The sequence below is a fragment of the Chenopodium album genome, chromosome 22 (assembly GCF_948465745.1).
Source record: "Chenopodium album chromosome 22, dcCheAlbu1.1, whole genome shotgun sequence".
NCBI lineage: Eukaryota > Viridiplantae > Streptophyta > Magnoliopsida > Caryophyllales > Amaranthaceae > Chenopodium > Chenopodium album.
This window is the reverse complement of record NC_137855.1, coordinates 34,668,681-34,692,036: the sequence shown is the minus strand read 5'-3', so window position 1 is coordinate 34,692,036 and position 23,356 is coordinate 34,668,681. Positions and strand designations below refer to the sequence as shown.

The following is a 23,356-nucleotide window of genomic DNA, read 5'->3' as shown; positions in this document are numbered from 1 at the left end:
TTATTATTTATAAAAAATTTTAAAAAAAATTTAAATGAGTCTATGGGTCGGATCTGGCCTCTACAAATTTTTGGACCCAGACCCATTAAGCTTAGACCCAGATCCGACCTAGGCCCTAAAATATGGGTCGGGTCCAAGCGGGTCTGGGTCGGGTCCAGGACCCATTGACATCCCTACGTTGCACCTAATTCACAACTACGGAGTACCATGGAATCATGGTTCGATTAGTCCAACCGGATGTGATCTTCAAAGCCAAAAAAACCACTAATAACGTCAATTTCAACCCATTTGTCAAACGGGAAACCACTAATCACGTCGATTTCAACAGATTTTGTCACATTAAAATTTTTGCGATCGTAGAATCTGTAAATTCCCTGTGTGCTATTGTTAATTCCAAAAAAAACTTCCTAAAAACAGCAAAATTTAAACACCAAAAAAACAAACACAATTAAAACCTTTGCCTCATCCATTTCCCACTTACCACATCACATTTCCACATCCCCACTTTCTCTCTCTACACGCAGATCTCTTTCTCTCTCCTCCATTTTTCTCTCTCCTCCATTTTCATGGCGATTATGCTCGATTCTCTCCTTCTTCCTCGAGCTTCAGCTTTTCCTTCTGCTGTGTTATCTCCGATTTCTACTTCATCTTCTTCCTCACTTTCTTCTCTCAAATTACCTGAGTTCAGAGGCTTGAAGATCAGCTCCGATTTCTCAACTCGCGCTGTTAGATCGGTGAGTTCGCTCGCTAGAATCGTTCCTCGTTCTGGTCGAATCGTTTGCGAGAGCTCTGATACTGCTTTTCAATGTGAGTATGATATAATTTCTTCTTCATTTTAGTTATTGTTTTTTGGAGTTTGGATTGATTGTTGCTAGGTTTTTGGTTTGGGCGTTTACGGTGCTTTGAATGTTCTGAAATGACCTAAAATTTCAATTTCGATTCCGAATTTAGGAAATTATGGATGAGTATTCTGTGATATATGACCTAAAAATCAGTTCTAAAATGATTTACAATTTCAATTTCAAATGTAAAAATTGATCGCTGAGCATGAATATGATAATAGTGATATATGACCTAAATTTCAGTTTCAATATGGCCTGGAATTTTATTCTGAATGTAGATATGATGTGGAGCGTATACAATGAAATGTGACCTAAATGTCAGCTCTAAAATGATCGAAAATTTTCAAAGTGAAGATTGAATGGGCGAAATTTGACTTGAGATTAGAAAATGACTCAATGTCGATAATAGATGAGAATACTATGATACAATAGATTAATTCAATGTTCATGTATGCTTTAAATTTTTATTCTGAATTAATCTTGAGTTGCTATGAAAAACAAATGTCAAAGTTATGGCTTCATATTGAATATCATGTCCGTGTTTTGTATGCAAATACCACGGAGGTATTGTGTTACATTCTAAATAATTTATATCATTATAGTTACGAGTAGAAATTGGACTTAGAGATATTGTTGTAAGCATTAGGCGTCCTTTGATAGTTAGATCATCATGAGGTAGAAGGTGAAATTATTGGACTCTGGCATAGGAAGACTGAAGTTGTTGTTCGAATTGATTTGATTGAGTATAAGCTGTACATTCCACCTGGTCTGGTTTTATGAGGTTTTGATGTGATTTTGTCAGTGACAGTGTACTATAGTGAGAAGCTAATTTCCCTATCAATATTTTGACCACTTATCCTTTTCTCTCTAATTCTGATGAAAGATTCTGCAAATGACCGATTGAACTATGTGTAGTAATAACATATGTTCCTATTATTACATTCCTGCACTAGATAGCCAATAATTTATTGGAGTGTTTGGTTAGGTGTTCAACTATGATATACAATGGAATCATTAGTGCAAAGTATACTGCTAGCAAAGACACTAGACACAACAAAAAGGGCCCACATATCATAGTAAAGTAAGATGACAAAAAGATAATATTCAAATAATCTGGAATTCAAATATGAAAGAAAGAGAGAAGTATATAGAGAATAGGATCTAAGGATAGAGATAGGAGGATGGTTTTCAGTTTAGAGGATTTCAGATTAGAGTTAGGAATCATGAATTGTTGAATTGTTACTGTGGGCAGAGGAATGGCTATAGTTGAGAAGAGTGAGTTATCTTCAAGTAGTGGAATTGGTTATCAATGTGTCTGACCAAACAGCAGAGGGAATCTGATGCCTAAATCAGTTTCTGCCCCTTAGTTTTTTCATTCCAAACATGTTCTTAAAGTGAAAACATATCCTTTGGGATTTTTTGCTGAAAGAATAAAAGTGCCAAATCTTCTCCAAACTTGAAGCTTAAGTTTTGGGCACCTGAGTAGTGTTCTTCATTATATGATCAATAGTCCACCCTTCTCCAACCTGCCAACCAAGTAATTAATTATCCATTATGATTCGAAACTGAGTAGTATTCTGCGTTGGCTGTTTTCACCTTTTCTCAGAATATATATTGTAGGTACATTGTGATTGTGACTGTGACTGTAATAACTAGTAAGCTTATTGAAGTGCAATATTCAGCAGATTCCTAGGAAAATCTATTTTGGCTTGTTTAAGGCACCTGAATAGTTTTCTTCATTAGATGATCAATAGTTGCCCACCTTCTCCAATCTGCCAACCAAGTAAAATTATTTATTTATTATAATTCGAAGTTGAGTAGTATCATGTGTTGGCTATTTACACCTTTTCTCAGAATATATATTGTAGATATATTGTGATAGTGACTGTAATAAGCTTATTGGAGTGCAATACTCAGCAAGTTCCTAGGAATATCTATGGTGACCTGTTTAAAATGTTATGTATGCAGAACTTGGATGCTTATGAATGTCACAACTTTCTTTTGTTGGGCATTATGCTTTGATTAAGGACGTGCACGTTTCGTAGAATTGTAGATATAATAGTGAATGAAAACTGATTTATGAATGTGATTTGTTAGTCATACTAGCCTACTAGGAAAACGTAGTACCATTGTACTAGAAACATGGCAAATGGATGCTATTGGGGAAAGTAAATAGCAATTTTTTGGACTTCATAAATTAGAATTGTACCAATGTTAATCTTTCTTGAGCTATATGACATAGGTCACTTGAGCTATACAAGAGTTCATTTGTTCTATTACTTAATTTTTCTCTCCCTCCCTTTCAAATTAGTAGTACTGAAGGGCTACAACTTGTCTTGATTCTTGTTCTTTTCCTGCTATCTATCTTTTGTAAGGAAATGTGATAGCTCTCAAGCCAAAAAAGATATTTTATTCTTGAGTGAAGATTCTGCTTGAGCTATGGGGTGGTAAATTTACTCTTTAGAACCATTAAATTTGGGAAGTTTGGCAGACTGCAAAATCAAATTTTAAAGTATTACCTATAATTTCAATGTAATAAATAATTACATATAAAAAAAATTTGTGCTCTTTCTTAATTTAACTATGCCATATTTTACCTACAGAATACTTTTTTTTTTTTTTCACATAATATTAATATATTTAGATATCTACAATTATGAAAAAGGCATTAATGCTAGAGACTTTATAATAATATATATTAATCTTTGGAGTTATTCATTATTATGAATGCTAGAGAGAGTTTATAATAATATAAACTTATGACATGCTTGGATTGGGAGAGATGCATTATTAAGGTAATACAAGTCGAACTAAACAAAATGCAAGTAAATATAAAGGAGGAGAGAGTGATGGTGTTATTGTAAGAGAAATTATGTAGTGATGGTGTGGCGAGAGGTGAAGGAAGAAGAACTATTACCCCCATTTTGAAGGAAATGGTTACACTAGGAGAAGGGTGGGTAACTATTACTCTCATTATGAAAATAATGATTCTTCCATGTCTCTCTTTTCCTCATGTCACAACTGCTCTATTTCATTTGTAAACACCTTATCTCCCACAACACCTCTAATCACATAATTAAGTTTTTCTTAGTTTGACTTTTATTATTCCCTTAATTCATTACTCCCAATCCAAGCATAACCTTATAGGAAATAGAAAATATGAAGTAATTCCAGCTATAGTATTCATATTACTTGTAGTTACCATTTTACTCCCTTTGTTACAAGATAATATTAACAGGCCACTTTTGACTTTGATAGTTGAATCTTTTGAAATTTAAATGTAAATATCTGTTATCATAGTTTATTATATTTATATCTATCGAGTGACAGTGTTTGAAAATTATCTATGAAAGTACGCCTAGAAATCTTCAAATTACAAAATAGGATACATCTTGGGAAATATTTTGGATAAAGTTAATGATCTTTGCCCACCAAAACAAATGCTGTTTATTCTTTTGAGTCAATGTTAGTTTTTCTTTGATCAAATAGTGTTACAATGATGTTAGTTTTATACTACATATGAATCAGACAATACTTACTAGGTAATTTTTTGTTGCTCCCTTGCTATGTCGATTTGTTTAGCATACCTTACTATTTGTTATTTTACTGCTGCTAGAAGAAGGTTGAGTAAAATATTGGTGTGGCTTTGAGCCTTTGACTAGGTGATTCTTTTTACCTGTTGTAGGTCTTTGTGGGGGGGGGGGGGGGGGGGGTCTTATGGGCTGTGTATGTTTATGTTCCTCGCTCTTGATTTAATATTATCTGACTGTTGCCAGAAATAGTTTGAGTAGAGATACGCAAAGCTTTGACTAGATGTTATTTTCTTATTTTTCTACTTGTTAGAGAGGTTTATGGGGTGATTGTATTGGCTTAAGTATGATGGAGGTATAGTGCTCTTATTTGTAATATTTCTATTTCCCACTCTAAGGTTCATTTAAGCACTCAAACACGCTTCCTAAGGTTCAAAAACTAAAACTGGTTCTAAAACTGGTTCAAAAACTAGATAAATTGAAGTCACTTAATTAGGGTTAAAAAAATTTGGAAATTTTTTGTTACTAGTCTCGTTTCTTTAAACAGGCTTGAGGTGTGGAGTATGTGGAACTAAATTGGAGTCACTTAATGGGTTGCTTTAAAAATTCTTTTAAGGTTTGCCTCTCTTTTTTGGGAAAGCAACCAGTTTAGTTGAGGGTTGATGATTATAGCCTATTGGTATCTATTTGGAAACACAACTCTTTGCTTACAACAAATATCAGTGATCGATTCTTTTTTATTGCTTTTTTCCCCATCTATGCTGTACGAATTCTCTAGTATTCCTCACTAATCAAGCAAGTAACTGTGGGGGAGGGTGTGGAGACTAAAAGCTGTTTGGAACTCATTTATCCTTTCACTTGGATCCAGCAAAATACAAAATACTGTAGATTTTCTTTTGAAAAAGACATCTTTAGCTATATTGTATTGAATGTTTGAGAGTATTGCTTAATATGCCCAAGTTTCTGAGTAAAAGATATTAAGTTTTTTTAACTTTGGTTTTAGTATATACTTAAAGAAACATCAACCTGTCTTATACTTCTTTTGGATGGAGGAATGCAGTGCCTTCTGTAAATGAAGAAACCTGGAAATCCTTAGTTCTGGAATCTGATTTGCCTGTCATGGTTGAATTCTGGGCTCCATGGTGTGGGCCTTGCAGAATTGTCCAACCTGTAATTGACGAGTTATCGAAGGAGTTTGCTGGTAAGCTGAAGGTGTTCAAAGTGAACACTGATGAGAGTGCAACCATCGCATCTGATTATGGAGTCCGAAGCATTCCCACAGTTATAATCTTCAAGAATGGCGAGAAGAAAGAAGCAATTATTGGTGCTGTTCCCAAGTCTACTTTAACCTCCAGCATAGAAAAGTTCTTGTGAACGTGATTTAGTGGATGCCTATGCGGGATTCAAACTTTTCTAGTGTTTCATTTTTGCCCTTTTTTTCATCAGGTATTATATGGTAATGCAGTGCTAGAACAATAAATTTCTGGTGATCCTGTATAGTTGATGCTATTGTATTTGGGTTCCTTGGAAGATCAAGTTAAAGTTTCCGTAGTTGTGGATACTTTTGTATCTGTTCTTATTTTTGGTCTTGCCTTGCCTTACCTATTACATGCTTGCTCACAATATACCATATATTCTTTCTTGAATCTAGAATAATGTGATTAGGCAGTTGTTTTCTGAAGATCCATGCTAGATAAATTTTACTTTGTTCGCCGTTTTAGGTTTGGTTTTGCATTTGAAGGTTTTGCAGGTTTTCTAACTTCATGCTACGACCTTAGGCTAGTTCATTCTAGATTGAACTCGATGATCAAGATATTAGTAGCTCACAATCTCTCATATACTTGGTCTTTGCATTCTTGTAAGATTTTATGCAAGTGCAGTTTGTTTACTCTTTATCATATATGGGATCCAAAAACTGTGAAAGCAAAGCAACCTCAGAGTCTTGGACCTAGGAGGCTAGGAGTGCAGCTCTATTCAGCTGTTAGTGCTGTATATTTTTTTCTTTAGTAACACAGAAGTATGTAGTTTTGGACTTTTGGTCATTGAGAAACGTCGAGGGTTGTGGACTTGTGGTTTAGTATTATATCATCGTGCCTATGTGCCTTAAATCACGCCCAAATGTCTAGCTGGTATAATGTTGTGTTTTACAGGTACCGCCAAAATATATACGAAGTTATGTACGAAGTACTACGTATATTTTTCAAAGGTTATCATGCCATTTTTTTAGCATTTAAAATTTTGGACCAATGTCCAATTATGTATTAAAATGTGAAGTTAGGGACCAGTAAAGTCATTTACGTGATGGTTAAGCAGCTTATACAAGCTAATTAATCATGAACTTTGGCTTATTATTATTCCGTGTCTGCGCCATGCACAGAATTGTAATAAACTAATAACTGAACATTGTTTAAAACCTGGTTTTAAGACATAAATCAAAGTTATGATGTGTTAATATAGTTTTGTAACTAAAAGAAAACAAGTAGTTGAAAAGAATCGATTAAAGAAGGCCAAATCACTACATCGAACCTAACATAATAATTTGTAGTAAAAAAATTTAGTTACATGCGCTGAACAAAAGAAATTCAAACTACAATTATAAAATGTGCAATATTCAATCATGGCCTCATGGGGGTGGGATATGGTATGGATCACTCCTAGATTTGTCCATGGTTTTAGAGAGAATGGACTATGAAGAGATGCATACAGCATACCTAATGTAATTTTATACTCCTGAGATTAGAATGCGGATTTAGGTTGATACTTTTTGTTTTTTTTTTTTAGTTGACAAGTATCTTTATTTATTGATAAGCAAACATTATATATAAGTGGTATTTTGAATATTATATCGTGATGAATCTTATAAGATTTCACTATATTTTTCATTCATAAACACGATCAAAGGGAAGAGAAAGTATAACACAGTTACACAATAGAGCTGGTTTAATGCTATATATTTCAAGTATCATAAAAAATTCATATTAAAATTATGATATAGATTTGCTCCTTTATCTCTATCCTAATCCTAATCCCAATCCCAATCCCAATCTCATTCCCATACAGACTCCCAACTAGTGCTGAAACCCTTCACAGACCAACCCCACGACCCGAATTAACGAACTACACAATTTGGGAGAGTAGGAGGAAGGTAAGGGAATCTCATCCCTCAAATTATCACTAGTGGTCAAAATCTCACCCTCCTAAGTCCTAATACAAGGATCAAGACTTTTTTTAAAACATCAGATTAAATAACCCATTATTACATATTGTCATGTGAATCAAAAACAAAGATTAAGATAAACCCTAAAATTAATTTAACCGACATTACTACAAATAAACCCTAACATGGTTGGTGGAATAATAAAAAAATAAAAATGTTGGTGCCCCCATTTTTAAGGGCCAAAATTTCCACGCATCTTCTTTAATTATAGAGTTTGTTGGTGGGTTTACGCGGCATAAACGGTGCTCATTACTCTTTAGATTCCTTCTTTCTCTCTCCAATCTCTTCATCCTATCTCCATTTTCCTCAATCCCCATTTATCTATATTCAGATATTTTCGTTTTCCCCAATTATTTGAAAAAAAAAAAGATATTTTTTTCTGCCCCAGTTGAAAGTTGAAACCCAATAGCCAGATTATTACAGGTACATTTTCTCTAATTGTTTTTTGAATTTATTTTCCCAGTAATTTATCTGGTGTATTACCATCTGGGTTTTTGCAATTGTTGTTGTTTTATTGGATATTTGGATGCATAATACTCATTATTTTTTTTTTAATTCGTTGTATGCTTGATTGGTTTTTATTTAAGTGAATATCAGTACTTTTGTTTGATTTGGGGTTTAGATTTTCTTTGAAAATGTTTGATTTTAGCTTTATTATATGAATACTGTCGCAAAAACAGTGATTTAGAGAACATGTGATTTCTGGGTTTGACAAATTTGAAGAGATTAACACCTTTTGTTGTTCATTTGAGTGTGTTTTGTACCTTATAGAAATTGCGAACTTTCTGAGTGATTTGTTCGTTTGCAAGTTGAATTAGACTTGTGAACGAAATTAGGCAAGTGGGTTTCATATGATATCCTCTTTCACTGGCGATAGTGCAATATAATGTGGTATTGAGGAAGTAAGTTGTTGTGCATATTTTCTTAGAGAGGCGAAATTTCTTAGGATTTAGAGGTGGGTGGAGGATATGATTGAACTTTAAAGCCGGATTCAGCTGCCCGAAGGTTAGAGAGAAACTTGTTTGGTCTTGCATTGCACTCTCTCCCTTCGTAGAATGAGGTTGAAGCTTTTATTTTGACAGGCCAATACGATATCACCCTTTATATCTCGATGAAATTTTATCGATCCTGCTATCTGCTGTTGAAAGTGTTAATTGTGGTGGCCTGTTCATGTATCATTCATTCCTAAAGAGTATGTTAGAGGAACTGGTGATGTTGTATCTGGTTGATCAATATTGAAATGATTCAGAAAATGTTTGACAGAATAGAAACAATTTGATAAGGAATTTATGGTATTGTAGAAAGCAGGTGAAAAGAGTGCAGCTACGGTTTATTTCAACTTGGAGACTGTTTAGTGTAGCGAAGGGGCATGCTAATATAATAGTCCTTGCACTTTTTTTGTCCAATTGTTACCATGCGGTTAGCTATGACTGAAGTAGTTTTCTGAGTGTGGTTAGGCATTCAAGCTTCACTAGATGTGGCTGTGATCACAATGTTGTAGTGCTATTAGACTATTAGTGAAGGTTAAGGCTGTTTTGGCTGGAGCAAAAGTTCTTTCTAGTAATATTAGTATTCCTATACATCTCTGGTTTATTAAGAAGTGAGTATATCTTCTTAAACTGAATATTGTTTTCCCTCTTAAGGATAGGGTGCTGCATTTTTTCGTGTCCCTTACCTTCCTCATTTCCTTCATTCCATCACTTGCCCGCTATTTTTTGTTTTTGTTTTTCCTCTTACTTTGTCTTATAAGGAACCAAACAATTGTAAGTGAAGCTTGAAGCCTGATTTTCATTGTGTTTAAATCTTAGTCCAGAATGTTTATATGTGAACTAAATGCCAACTAAAGGAATTCAATGGATAATGTGCTATCCGTTTGATGTGACTATGTGAGAGAATAAGATTTTTCTGATTCTCTGAAGTAGCTTTTACTTAAGTTGAGCACTTTAGATTAAATTCTTAACTTGAATGTCAAATAGAAAGGTTGAACTTGACCCCCCTAGACACTGGAATACTGCCAGCTGTAGGATCCTGTCTGTCCTGTACTATCTATTGGGTTAGGATTACTTAGGAATCAGGATGTGTTCCAAAGCTGATGTATAACATTGTTTGGGATCAATGTAATACTTCAATATTCATTCAAGGTTTAAGATTGCCACCTGAATTAACTATATCCATAAGACAGAAATTCAGAAAACTTCTTTATGGGTCCTGTTCTATAGGCCTGATTTTTATAGAATTTAATTGTGTCAATAAGATATTTGCAGTGCATTGAATTCAAGTACTGATATTTACAAGGGTTGTAAATTATCCGATCAACTCAATCAAATTTAATAATGTAACAATGTTTGTTTTTGTGGATTCTATTCAGATGTTTTTCTAAAGTTTGCCTATGCTTGGCTCATATCATTATGAGTGGTGGTGTTGAGTTACCGTACAACATAAATTTTGATGGGTTTTATTTAGAACTTGAGCTCTAGAATTAAAACTTAACAAAATGACTCTGGAACTGTTGGCCTTTATTTTTCGAGCCATCATAGTAGAGTGGAGTTTTTATCATTCTAGATAAGAAATCTCTTGACTCTCTTCTTTATCTATGCTTTAGAATATTTGCTTCATTTAATCAGCTGGTCGACTTATTACCCCTGAAACCAACTATAAACTGGGGTTCGTCTTTTGATATTTATGCTAGGATAAGCTTAGTATGTTTGCAAATTTTTGCATTTGCTTTATTGCCAACATCTCAATTAATCTTGCGTCGGATGTATCTTAAGAACCTTGAAGCTCAACAAATTTATAGCGTCTGCCTAGTAATTCTAGGTCATGTCTTTTGGCATGTCTATGCTACATAGAATGTGGATGTTTTGATATTTTAAGGTTTTTTCTTGTTATACCAATGTAAAATAAATCGTAAAGGGTGTTTTCCCATCATTTTAATTTTATCAACAATCCTTATTCTGGACATCACCAAGTCAGTCTTCTTGCATGCAATTCTTTCCTCAACACATCTTTCCTGTTGATTAGCTGATTGAAGGTTACCATCGATTTTAATAGGGATGGACTTGATTCATAACTTCCAAGAATATGCTGCTGAGCGTCAATCGAGCAGAGATGCAATGGTAAGTAAAAGTTGTAATTCTGGTGTAGCTCCACCCACAGAATCTGAAAGTAGTCAAGGGTCTTTTGACTGCAATATATGCTTTGACTTGGCTCACGATCCTGTTGTCACACTCTGTGGTCACCTGTACTGCTGGGCATGTATTTTCAAGTGGCTCCACGTCCAAAGCTCCTCCTCACAGCCAACTCAACAGAAGACTTGCCCTGTCTGTAAGGCAAACATCTCACAAACTTCATTGATTCCCCTCTACTGCCATGGCCCTTCCCGAAGTGAAGATGAGGTTAGGAAGTCTCAACATGACGTTATACCTCCAAGACCTGCAGCAAATTCTCCCTCAAGTCAACATCTTCCGTCAAATCCTTTCGAATCACAACACCCAGAGTTCCGTTATGCCTCAATATCATCTTCAAATTATGTGAGTCCTACTATGGCTGGTATTCTTAATCCCACAATTGGATTACTCGGAGAGTTGGTTTACACAAGGATGCTTGGAAGCACAGGTACCAACTTGTTCACCTCTCCTCGTTCGAATTCTTATGCTATCGTTGGGCATAACAATCCTCGGATGCGGAGGCAAGAGCTTCAGCTAGATAAGTCCCTCGACAGAGTGTCAAAGTTTCTTTTGTGTTGTGTAGTCTTATGCCTGCTTCTGTTCTGAAAAATTCGAGTTTTTTGTATAGTTGTAAAGATTGTACAATACTACCACTCCATGTTATTGAGTTGTTGAAACTCCTTAGAAAGGAAGTGTAATATGAGCTTGGATCAGGTGTTAGTAATGCTTCCAACCATTCCAATGTACTGCAGGGTGTCTTTGGTTATGGAAGCGAAGTTGGCAAAAAATTTCATTTGAATATTGGTTGTGAATAATACTACTTTCCGTTGAATAAATTACTGATCATCTGTAATCCCTCTCATGAGATTGTTCTCTTATGAGGTCAATAGTTCCTTGCTCATTAGATATTCTTTGTATTGATTTTAGCCTCCAGCTCCAGTGTAAGCTAATGTGTTATGCATGAAATATAAAATGTCTACTTTTTAAAGAGAATTTCACAGAGTAGCAGTTCAAGGGTTGGTTTAAGGGTTGGAATTTGGGTTGAAAAGAGTTCAATTGGTTGGTGGGTTGGTTTGGTTATTTTTTTGACATGATTTAAATCGGTTCGGGCTATAATTGGGTCAGGTTGTAATTGAGCGGACAAATTTGGTTTCAGTTGATATGGCTAGTTTATAAACCGGATTAGCCTGTTTACATTGAGATTATGTTTATATCAGGGTTGAGTCTAAACGGGTCACATGCTGAAATGGGCTGAGCTTTACCGAGTTCAATTGGTTGGTGCCTTAGCGGGTGGGTTTGGGTTGGTGATAAAAAGTAGCAGATCAGGTGCGGTCATATTTGTATCCGGTTGAAGTGGGTCTGGGTGTAAACAGGTTTAGCCGCGTTTTATTGGGCTCAAATTCTCAATTGGGTATAAATTGTTAGTTCATTATTTGGTTTTATTAGGCTATATTTATACTTCCTTCGTTTGTTTTTTAGTTAACGTGTTTCTTTAGTCTTGTTTGTTAGTGTACAAATTCATCTCTTAACATCTTTAATTACCAATAAGAAACATTTATTAAAAGTTATTATTTTGAAAATATATATCATGATAAATTTAATAAGATCCAATTTGACTATTATTATTATTATTATTATTATTATTATATAAATTATAATACATTATCAAAGAGAATCTTGTGCATATTGTTAAACTCAAAACACGTCAATAAAAAAAGGGAGCAATTTAAGGTACACATGGTGTACAAAAGAAATCTTGTACACAAGTTTCCTATTGGTTGAATTGGAATATTCCTTTTATGTGGGCCAACTTCATTTTCATTTGAAATTCAAACTTGTTATTTAAATTTTCAACTTTTGAATTTCAAATTTTTCTATACTTTCACCTACCCAAATTAATGTTGTATATAGTTCCAAAAAAAAAATCAGATTTATTTACCCCATTTTTTTCTCTCTCCTATAGTTTCCCCTCTAATGTATCTGGGTACAAATAACTCTTGAAGAACAATATACAAAAATGAGTTTTTGAATTTCAGCTTGAAACTAATTTGTTTCAAATGGCGTGAAACTAATTTCACCGTGAAACAGTATACAAATTCAACATACCAATGATACTAATTATCAATAAAACAATTCGAATCATGATTAATTTAAATTCAATATACCAATTATTATTATTTTTGTTTGCATTTTATATTGGAAATTTTGTTTTTTACCACCTCACAAATACACGAAAATCTCTTTTACCACCTCCCAAAAAAAAAAAATTTACTTTACCACCTCATAAAAAACACGAAAATAGGTTTTACCACCACTTAACGGTTTCCATCCAAAAATTCCGTTAAGTGTGGCCCATAGTAACACGTGTCAGCATTTTATTTGTTAAAAAAAAGAGAAATAAAAAAAAAAAAAAAAAAAATCTTAAAACTACTCCAGCCACCACCGCAGCACCACCCCCGCGCCACCGCCGCCTTCCCCCCAACTCACCGCACCCCTCCCCGAAACCACCACCCGCGTCGCACCACCAGCCCCAATCCACTTGAATCCTCCCCCTCCCTTCCCCACAACCGTATCGCCTCCAAAAACCACCAAACCCAAAACTCATCCCCCCCCCCCCCAAAAAAAACGACCACAAATTTGGCCTTAAAAGGCCGAAATCGGCCAATCAAGGCCACTGAGCCCCAAAACCGGCCGATTTCGACCATTTGTGGCCAGATTCGTGGCCGTGGTGGGGATCTAAGGTTTTGGGTTTGGTTGTTTTTGGGGGCGACGCGGTTGTGGGAAAGGGAGGGGGAGGGTTCAGGTGGGTTGGGGCTGGTGGTGCGACACGGGTGGTGGTTTCGGGGAGGGTTGTGGTGAATTGGGGGGAAGGGGGTGGTGGCGTGGTGGTGGCTAGGTAGTTTTAGGTTTTTCTTTTTTTATTTTTTTCTTTTTTTTTTATTTTTTTCTTTTTTTGGCCAATAATAAAACGATACGTGGCTTTATGGGCCCACTTAACGGATTCCTAAACGGAATCAGTTCACTGGTGGTAAAACCTATTTTCGTGTTTTTTATGAGGTGGTAAAGTAAAATACTTTTTTTGGGAGGTGGTAAAAGAGATTTTCGTGTTTTTGTGAGGTGGTAAAAAACAAAATTTCCTTTTATATTTCATTCACCTATTACCCATAAATAGTAACGTCCTAATATAAATTAGTACTTTTAAATACTAATGTTACGAATAGTCAATAAAACAGTTCGAGGTCTGGTTTCTTTAAATCTGAAATTATAAAACTCCTACTACAAACCCAAAACCTTTCGGCATTTCTGAGCATCAAATTCCATAAAACAACATCTTTCCGAATTTAAACAGCATCAAAATGGTATTAACAGGATCAATTTAAATATTGGCTTACTAATTCATATCTAATTCATACAAATACAAACATTTTCTCAAAGACATACATATGGCAAAACCTCGTAAATTCTTCACCGCTTGCAAAATACATACCCACAGCCGGAGTACCACTGAATTGTTCTTCTCCGTTTTACCGATCATGAGAATCATGTTCATTTATATTGTTATTAACCTCAACCTTAATCTCTTCATTACTAATGTTAGTAACCTGAGCTTCTTCATTAATAATCGAATGACATGCATTGTTGCTTCTTCTTCTATTACATCGTTTGATTCGATCTGCATCTCCGATTGAGCTAATCACATCGTTTATCACTTCATTAAGATTAATGTTCAAACGAGGGGACATGTTTTTGCATTCCATTTCACTGCCACAATGTCAAACACACTACTGTTATTTATTTCAGATTCAACAAAATAAAAAAAAAATACTATAAAATTATATTTTAATTTAATATTGACAAAATGATACTACGTATAAAAAACGGATACTATAAAATTATTGACAGCAAATAAACCTCGATTCCATTTAACAATTGCTTCCATTACAATGGAACCCAGAAAACTCCTTCAATTAAATAACATCTCACAAGAAACAAAAGCAAAGACAACATACAAATCAATCTATTAATCTAAACGATTTACCCTTTCAATTCAATCTTTATAAAAACCTAATTTTTACCCAAAAATCATCTACTTCAAAATCAAACAATGAAAACCCTAAATTATCAAAATCATCAAACTAGGAATTTTAAACGAAATAATTCAGCAACTAACAAGATTACCTGCGAATATTTGTAACTGATTGACGAAATTAATATCCACACTTGAATAATTTCTTCACAGTTCTTCCCTTATTCAAATTGGATGTGTTTTTCGCCAAGGAATTTTGGGGGAAAAGATGAAATTTTGGGGGAGAAGATGGGAAATTTTGATGCTTAATTGGGAAATTAATGGTGTACTATCCATTAATTGTTGCCGCCCACTGAAAATTTTGCCACTCACCTTCCTCACAATGGCGCCTAGGCTGAAAATTTTGGCTCTCATCTTTCCCTCTTCTTGTTTTTCCTTTCCCTCTTCTTTTTTTAGTTTCCATTATTACATTGATGAGTTGGCGTTTTTTTATTGGTGGTGTACAAAAGGAATCTTGTACACTTAGTGTACCCCTAGCAAAAAACGAAGATAATATATTGCAAGTGTAATTTTAATAATTTTTTACCTTATACATTAACAAACGTGATAAGAAGAGTGTGTAAATAAATTATACTAGAGTACGTTTTATATCAAGTTGTTACAATAATTGAGTTTTGAATAATGTAGTACGTTTTTTTTTTTTTTTTTGAACGGTACTTCGTATAGGACTTGATTAAGTGACACCACTGATTGAAAAATGAAAGCTACTCGTACTTGGTATCTTTTAAAAGTTAAGAGTTGAAGATCATAAAGTTGATACTACTACGCATTATTCCTGAAGGAGAAGTACGTGGTGCATTATTGTCTTTTCTAAAAGAATTTATGGTGTGAATGATGGAAGTTTTGTGGACCAATTTGCTTTGATAATTATTCACAACTCACAATGTTGAAAATTTATCATACCCATGTCACATGACATCTGCCTAACTTGCTTTTGCTTCTAGTTCTTCAATAATTCCTTTCCCTTTTAGTATTTATTTATTTATTTATTTTTATTTATTTTTATCGAACTCTTTTCAATTCCCTCAACTTTCTCAGCAAGCCATCTTCACCATAAAAATCCCTTTTTATTTACTTTACTTGGTATTAGTTTGTACTCTGAATTCTTTTTGTCTCCTTTTTCTCTTATCTGGTTTGCCTTAGCAGTAAGCAGAATCTTAGCACAAGTTGTAATATGATGTTGATATTCACTTTAGAGTTTGAGAGTTTAAAAAGAAGTTTTTTGATAGCCTAATTGTTACTTTTGGTTGCAAGTCTTGCAATTGATATCAACCTTACAATTTAATTTCTTTTTCCTTAAGATTCTAAGCTTAATCACGTTATTTCTACTCATTTTAGAAGAATTAAGTTTAGTTTAGTTAGCATAGAGATTATGTAAGTTCAAATTATTTTTACAAAGATTATTTAGAGTTTTTCAAGTTTAATTATACAATTAAAGTAAATTATGATAAAGTCGAACTAATAATAATAAGATAATGTAAATTCATAAAAAGTTCAAATTAGTTTAGTGTTGACCTGATAATCAGATCGTTTGGGTTAGATCGGGTTATTTCAAGTCATTATGCTATATCGAGTCGAGTTTGGATCAATTTGGATTTCTGTTTAGGTCTATATTGATGATAAAGAGTTTGGATCAATTTGGATTTCTGTTTAGGTCTATATTAATAATAAACCAAGTCGGTTGGGGTTGGGTTTGGGTTGAGACATATGGTCAAGTTCAAATCTGGTCACTTTGTATACATCGGTTCAAGACTTTGGTCAAGTTTGGATCAAAAGTTTGAATCAGGTCATTTAGGGTCGGTTGGGTTTTTGGTCAAGGCTTTAGGTCAAAGTCAAATTGATTCATTTCTTTTGGTATATAGCAGGGATCTGTAATATGTCTCACATTTTAACCATTTTGTTATAACTCAATGGAGTATAAGGAAGGAAGTTATAAACTCAATGGAGATGAGGGGAGGAAGAAAAACAATACTCAAAATATTTTATGAGAGAAGGAAATTGAGAGCTGAACTGAACTGAAATTAAGTAAATGTGAACATGCCCTAAGTCATTATGTAAAAAATGGGTAAATAAAGTTCATTTTTTGGATTTTTAAAGTTGTGTTTAACTTTTTTTTTTTTTTAGGGGAAGTTGTGTTTAACTTCTCTTTAACTTTATTGGCTGTTTGAAAATTATTGGAAGAAAGTATTAGTACATTACTTGTACTTCGTATAGTTTCTTCTCTAGCTACTGAATTGAAATTAAGAACCCGAAAGTAATAAGACTAATAACTTAATTATTAAACGCCTTAATGCCTAATCTCGCAATAATATTCTTTAATTGATTGTATCGATCAATACTCAATTAACAGATACTTAACCAATATTTCATACATTATTCAATTCTGATTCTACTAATAAAATCTTGAACCTCTCCATCAGAAATTTACTTGTTGGACAATAATGAAAGTGATTACATGCAGAATAACGTGGACAAGTGGGTATTCTATGCCGCATTTATATTTGATGTCTAAATTCAGTTTGAGGCATCTTTATATTAAGGGTAAAAAAAAAAAAAAAAAAAAAAAAACCTCACAAATTCACAATAGCTCCATTTTGACAAAATGACAGCATAAGTAGTTAACTCGAGACATACACAAAAAACAAATAGTTGTCACAAAGCATACACTTCATATGTCACATGCGATCTCTATTCTCTATCAACTTCATTTGCTTGAGACGGTGATTGAATTTCCTGATCTCTTTCTTTACTCTCAATTACTCCCTCCGTTATATATTACTCGCCATATAGGGGTATTATTTATAACACATAAAATATTTCTTTGTTGCGAGTAATATGTAACGGAGGGAGTATATTAATTATATACTGAATTACCGAGTATGTATATTTAGCTACGTAAAGTAAAAGTTATTTAATGGATGTTTGTGACATGGGTGGTCCGACTGTACCGAAACTATGTTTTATAAACAACAATTGATCGACCATAGTATATCCGAAAAGTAGTTTATAATTAATGATATTCGGCAAGTTGATAAGGAATTATTCTCATTAATTTAAAATTGCTAAATGTATATAATATATCTAGAAAAATCAAATACTATTGCATTAAAATTAAAACCACCACATGCAAATGTTCTAACCTTGTTCTTAATTGTAACAATCTGCCGTATCTATCCGTACTCATCGAAACTTCCTTACTCACCGTACTTTAAGGAATCTTCGATTATGCGAGCAAGAAAACGCGTTTAAAATTGATTAATTAATTATTTCTCCATATTATTTATCAAATATCCATCATTCCATTTAATTTTTCTGACAAAAAATTAAAGTGCAAAATATGTAGAAAGACATATTTATTTATATAATTATAATAATAATAATTATAATATCATGATACTATTCCGTATTAAGAATGAAAAAAGAATTGTGAAATTTTAATTTTTTAATTGTTAATTCACCGACAACAACCACCATTTTTTTCCCTATAAAATGAAAGCACAAATATCAAATTAACAATACAATTAAACTGTTACATACTAATTTTGGATTAATTCTTCTTGAAGAAAATAATCTAACGTATTATTAAAATGGCTAAGAAGGTTATGGTAGTTACATGTGTTTTGGTAATTTATTCAATCTTTTTCTTAGGAATTATGTTTGAAGGTGTCAATGGTCGTCGTCATGCTAATCGTTGGTCTAATGGTCATGCTACATTTTATGGAGCTAATCAAAGTCCTGCCACTCTTGGTAAGCTTATTATTGCTATCAAATATTCATTTAAATTGTTAGAAGTATTAAAGTTTTCTAACGAAATTTAAGGCAATGAGACGTATGTAGCTAACTTGCTTGCCGTGGTTTAAACTAATCTATGTATCGTTAATTAGTCTTTTTTTGCAAATGTTGAATCGATTGATAAATACTTTTGGTAGAGCTAATGCTAGGCTATTAATCTTATTATTCAAGTACATTCAACAACTATTGACTAACTAATGATAAACATGTTGTGTTATATATGTTTATATTGATGTATTGAAAGTTTTGAAACAATTAAAGACATACTTACTATAATAATTAAACAACTAAGGTTATTATTTAGCAACATGCATGTTATATATCTGTCTTACAACTTCTTATCTCAATGAGTATTAGCAAATAATAGAATTGATTTTACAAAATAATTGTAATCGAATGCTCTTGAGGCCAATCCATACATAAAAGATATTGTATGAGTCGAATATAACAACATGATATGATTTATTAATATTTGTGATGGTAATTTTTTTTATTCACATTTTAGTGGTCTTGATGAGTTAAAACCTAGCCTTAGGATAAGCATTTTTAACTAATTTGTTGAATAATGAAAACTTAGTAGGAGGCCAATGTATGCCACGTGACACATAAATGATTTTAGGAACAATTTTTTTATAAATACAGTATAGTTATAAATATGTCAAACTAATAGCAAATAGTTCAATTCAAGCTTGCTTGAGTTATCATTTTTTACGGTGATAATTAATTAAGAAGATCACAATAATTTAAAAAATTATTATAATCACGTACAATAAATAATATATATACGAAATATTAATCCTACATTAAATTTATGATATGTATATCTTCTTAATTAATGTCTAATTTAATTTAATATTCCTACGTACTACTAGGGGGAGCTTGTGGCTACGACAACACCATTCACGCTGGATTTGGAGTCCACACAACGGCATTAAGCGGTATGTTATTTAGGAGTGGCGAGGCATGTGGAGCGTGCTACCAAGTTAAGTGTGACTATAAGGCCGATCCCAAGTGGTGCCTTCGAGGTCGAGGGGTCACCGTGACTGCCACCAACTTTTGCCCACCTAACAACCAAGGTGGGTGGTGTGACCCTCCTCGCCAACACTTTGACATGGCCATGCCTTCTTTCCTTCGTATTGCTCGACCGGGCAATGAAGGCATTATCCCCATCGTTTTCAGAAGGTATACTTAAATCTTATTTACATTATTTTTGAACACTACTTGATAATTGTAGTATATGTTGGTGCATGTTCATCTAAAATAAATGTTCCATTAATAAATGTTAGTTGGTGTGATTTGAATGAACTTATAACGTAAAAATCAAGTCCAAAAATCTAAAGGAAGATTGTAATATATACTTCCTTCGTTTTTATACTTGCAATACAGCCTTGTGGCACGCGATTTGAGGTCAAAATTATATAATGCAAATGGATAAATTATTCAATATAATTTCTACACATGTATGATACCTAACTTTACTTTAATCCTCATGTTAAAATTATTTTAATAAAATTGCTCATTAATAAAATTGCTCGTCTACTTTCACTAATCATCTCCTAAATTGCGTGCCTAAAAGGTTGCTAGTAAAAAGAAAGAGAGGAAGTATATGGTATAGAGTATTTGGTTTCCTCATCTTTTGCTTACCTACTTATGGTCTTTTAATGTACATGCATGCCTTGTGCGTACGTGCGTGGTAGTTAAAATAATTATCTAGTAACTAATTTTATATGCTTGATGAACATAAAATATAGGGTATCATGCCATAGGCGAGGCGGAGTCCGATTCACAATGAGAGGGCAAGGGAACTTCAACATGGTGATGATCTCCAACGTCGGTGGTAGCGGAGACGTGAAGGCGAGTTGGGTGAGAAGTTCCAAGGCCAAAAGATGGGTGGCTATGTCCAGGAATTGGGGTGTAAATTGGCAAAGCAGTAAAGACCTTAGGAACCAAATGCTCTCTTTCAAACTCACTTTGGTGGATGGCAAAACTATGACTTTTCACAATGTTGTGCCTTCATTTTGGAACTATGGCCAAACTTTTAGCGCAAAAAATCAATTCATGCATTAGCAAATAGCAATAAATTAAATTAACTTCCTCCGTTGTTAAAATTTTTTCTTATTTTTATAATTTGTCTTGTAAAAAAAAAAAGTTTTAAACAAGGGGAATCTTTAGAGACATACATTTATTTTATTTACTACTCTTGCAATTTTCATATTACGGAGTAAATAACTATACAAAGATTTGATTTATTTAATGGCCAGGGTTTAATTTAGTGCATAGTCCATTGAACAATCTATTTGGTACAAGATCATTGCCTCATTGGACATACCTAGTTTTCCCAGTTGCTCTTCTAATATTGTTGTTTTATATTTATCTTATTTTTATTTAAAATTTTGAAAATTTGGTGATAATTAAGCCAAAGGGAATTAGGCGAATTTCATTTGTAAGCTCTCGTGTCCTATGGTGAGACAGAATTTATTATGTAAACTCGTCATTTTGTTATGAATTTATGATGGAACGGAGAGGAAAGAAGAGAGTGAATAATGGTTTACTTGTACTCCGTAATTTTCTTTTATTACGTCAAGTAAGCAAACTATGTTATGAAAGAAAAGTAAGAACACACTAATTAAATCATTCTTTCGAAAAAAAAAACACACACTAAGGGCCTGTTTACATTTACTTAATTTCACTTCAGTTCAACTCCAATCAGTTCAGTTCAGTTCAGTTCAGCTCTAATCAGTTCAGTTCAGTTCAGCTCTTAATTTCCCTCTCTCATAAAATATTTATTTCAGCTCAATTCAGTTCAGTTCAGTTCAGCTCTAATCAGTTCAGTTATGCTCTAATCAGTTCAGTTCAGTTCAGCTTAGTTCAGTAAATGTGAACAGGCCCTTAATCACATCTAAATTTTCAAAGGATAACGCAAATACATGTAAGAAATTTAATACTTCGTATAATAAACGAAAATAAATGTAAGAAATTTAATAGTACGTTTTGATTGATTTCTCCATTTTTATTTATTTATTGTGATAATTGGAGCTCAAATGTCATTGCCACTATAGTACAAGTAGTCAAGTATATAGAAAACCTTGTACGGAGTATCATATTCCCACTACTCGAATTTGAAGAATTGAATCCATGCGTTGGTGTTTGAGAAATTCAGCCTTTTCCTATCATTGTTGTTTGAGGATTTGTTTAATCTCATCCATTGTTGCTAGGCTTTTTTGAGATTATGTTCACGTACTGTTTACACGTGTGAAAAGGCCTGATTACATTAGCACTAGACGTCTAGACCCGGTTATTAGGTGGGTCGGGTCAGGTTTAGTGCGGGTCGATTGTGGATTGGGTCAAAGAGGATCACATTTTATAGCAGATTGGGTCAAAAACGGGTCATGAGTTAATATCGGGTCGATAATGGACAGACCAACAAAATATCAATTTATATAAACCTTGAACAAAGTCATTATAAAGTAAGTATATATGAATACAAATTTAAGTATCTTATTATTTTTATATTAAAAATATTGTGGCCTTATATTGACCCTAACCAATAAGGTTCCAATCCGTTAAAGACCTAATCTATTTAAAGCCCTTTAAGCTAAGCTTGGTTTTGACCTTATTATTATTGGGCTACCCTACCTAATAACCAGCTCTAATTACTAATTAGCACCAACATGCAACGGGTGCATGTAAAAAGGATTGTTATAATATAAGATAATTCAAATAAATACCCTCTACAATGCAAATTGGAAGAAAATATTGTATTCACTGTTTCCTCTTAGGCCCTGTTTGATTCACCTTAATTTTGCTGAACTGAAATTATTTTTACTGAACTGAACTTATATTTACTGAACTGAACTTAATTTTACTGAACTGAAATTATATTTACTGAACTGAAATTATTTTTACTGATTTTCTATTATAATTCTTCTTTGAGAAAACTGAAGTTTACTGAACTAAACTTATTTTTACTGAACTGAAATTATTTTTACTGAACTGAAATTAATTTTACTGAACTGAACTTATTTTTACTGAACTGAAATTATTTTTACTTAATATTATTTTTTAAAGGTGAAAAGAACAAGGCCTTAAAAAAAGAAATATCAACTACTCCTTTCCTTCTATTACGTTCTATTTAGGTAGAAACGCAATATAATGCCATATAGTATGCGGGTAAAGTATAATAATACGGGGTAGAATATATAAAGCAAAACGAATAGAATAAATTTAAAAGGGGCGTAAGTGTAAAACAAGCAAGAACGGAGAAATTGATCAAATTGTATAAATATTAATCCTTGATTTGGGTGTACCGTATCAAATTTGTTTCCAATAGTAGTTAATCTATGATTATTAGTTTATTACACACCAAAAATAAAAAAAAAAAAATAAAAAATAAAAAGGAAAATCAAAGTGGACAATCTACATTAATTACATCTTTCCTTCAATACAATTGACGAGTGACGACCGATAGAACATAGAAGGTTTACCAAATTACATACTCTTTATACAAGTATTGAATATCTCATTTTAATAAAAGGTAATTTAATTTAAATATCTTCTTATAGAGGCAATATTGAATATCTTAACAGATATACTCTTAATAAGGAAATATTAAACATATTGATATAAATCCTTGATTTGGGTCTATGTTATTATTTCGTATCAAATTTGATTCTAATTAATAAGGAAATATTAAACATATTGATATAAATCCTTGATTTGGG

At 33.1% G+C, this 23,356-nt stretch overlaps 3 protein-coding genes across 3 annotated transcripts; all 3 read left to right on the top strand.

Moving 5' to 3' along the window:
- Positions 1-400: 400 nt before the first annotated feature.
- LOC145605351 (uncharacterized) lies at positions 401-5,951 on the top strand. Its single transcript, XM_081661388.1, has 2 exons — positions 401-807; positions 5,433-5,951. The coding sequence occupies exons 1-2, from the start codon at positions 567-569 to the stop codon at positions 5,744-5,746; spliced, it is 555 nt and encodes a 184-aa protein (XP_081517514.1). The 5' UTR covers positions 401-566; the 3' UTR covers positions 5,747-5,951.
- A 1,795-nt stretch (positions 5,952-7,746) lies between these two features.
- Positions 7,747-11,620, top strand: LOC145605683 (E3 ubiquitin-protein ligase RMA3-like). Its single transcript, XM_081661755.1, has 2 exons — positions 7,747-8,012; positions 10,641-11,620. Exon 2 carries the CDS (start codon positions 10,643-10,645, stop codon positions 11,360-11,362), a length of 720 nt encoding a protein of 239 aa, XP_081517881.1. The 5' UTR covers positions 7,747-8,012; positions 10,641-10,642; the 3' UTR covers positions 11,363-11,620.
- Positions 11,621-18,385: 6,765 nt separating this feature from the next.
- On the top strand, positions 18,386-20,815 carry LOC145606070 (expansin-A12-like). Its single transcript, XM_081662130.1, has 3 exons — positions 18,386-18,590; positions 19,508-19,817; positions 20,387-20,815. Exons 1-3 carry the CDS (start codon positions 18,431-18,433, stop codon positions 20,700-20,702), a joined length of 786 nt encoding a protein of 261 aa, XP_081518256.1. The 5' UTR covers positions 18,386-18,430; the 3' UTR covers positions 20,703-20,815.
- Positions 20,816-23,356: the final 2,541 nt, after the last annotated feature.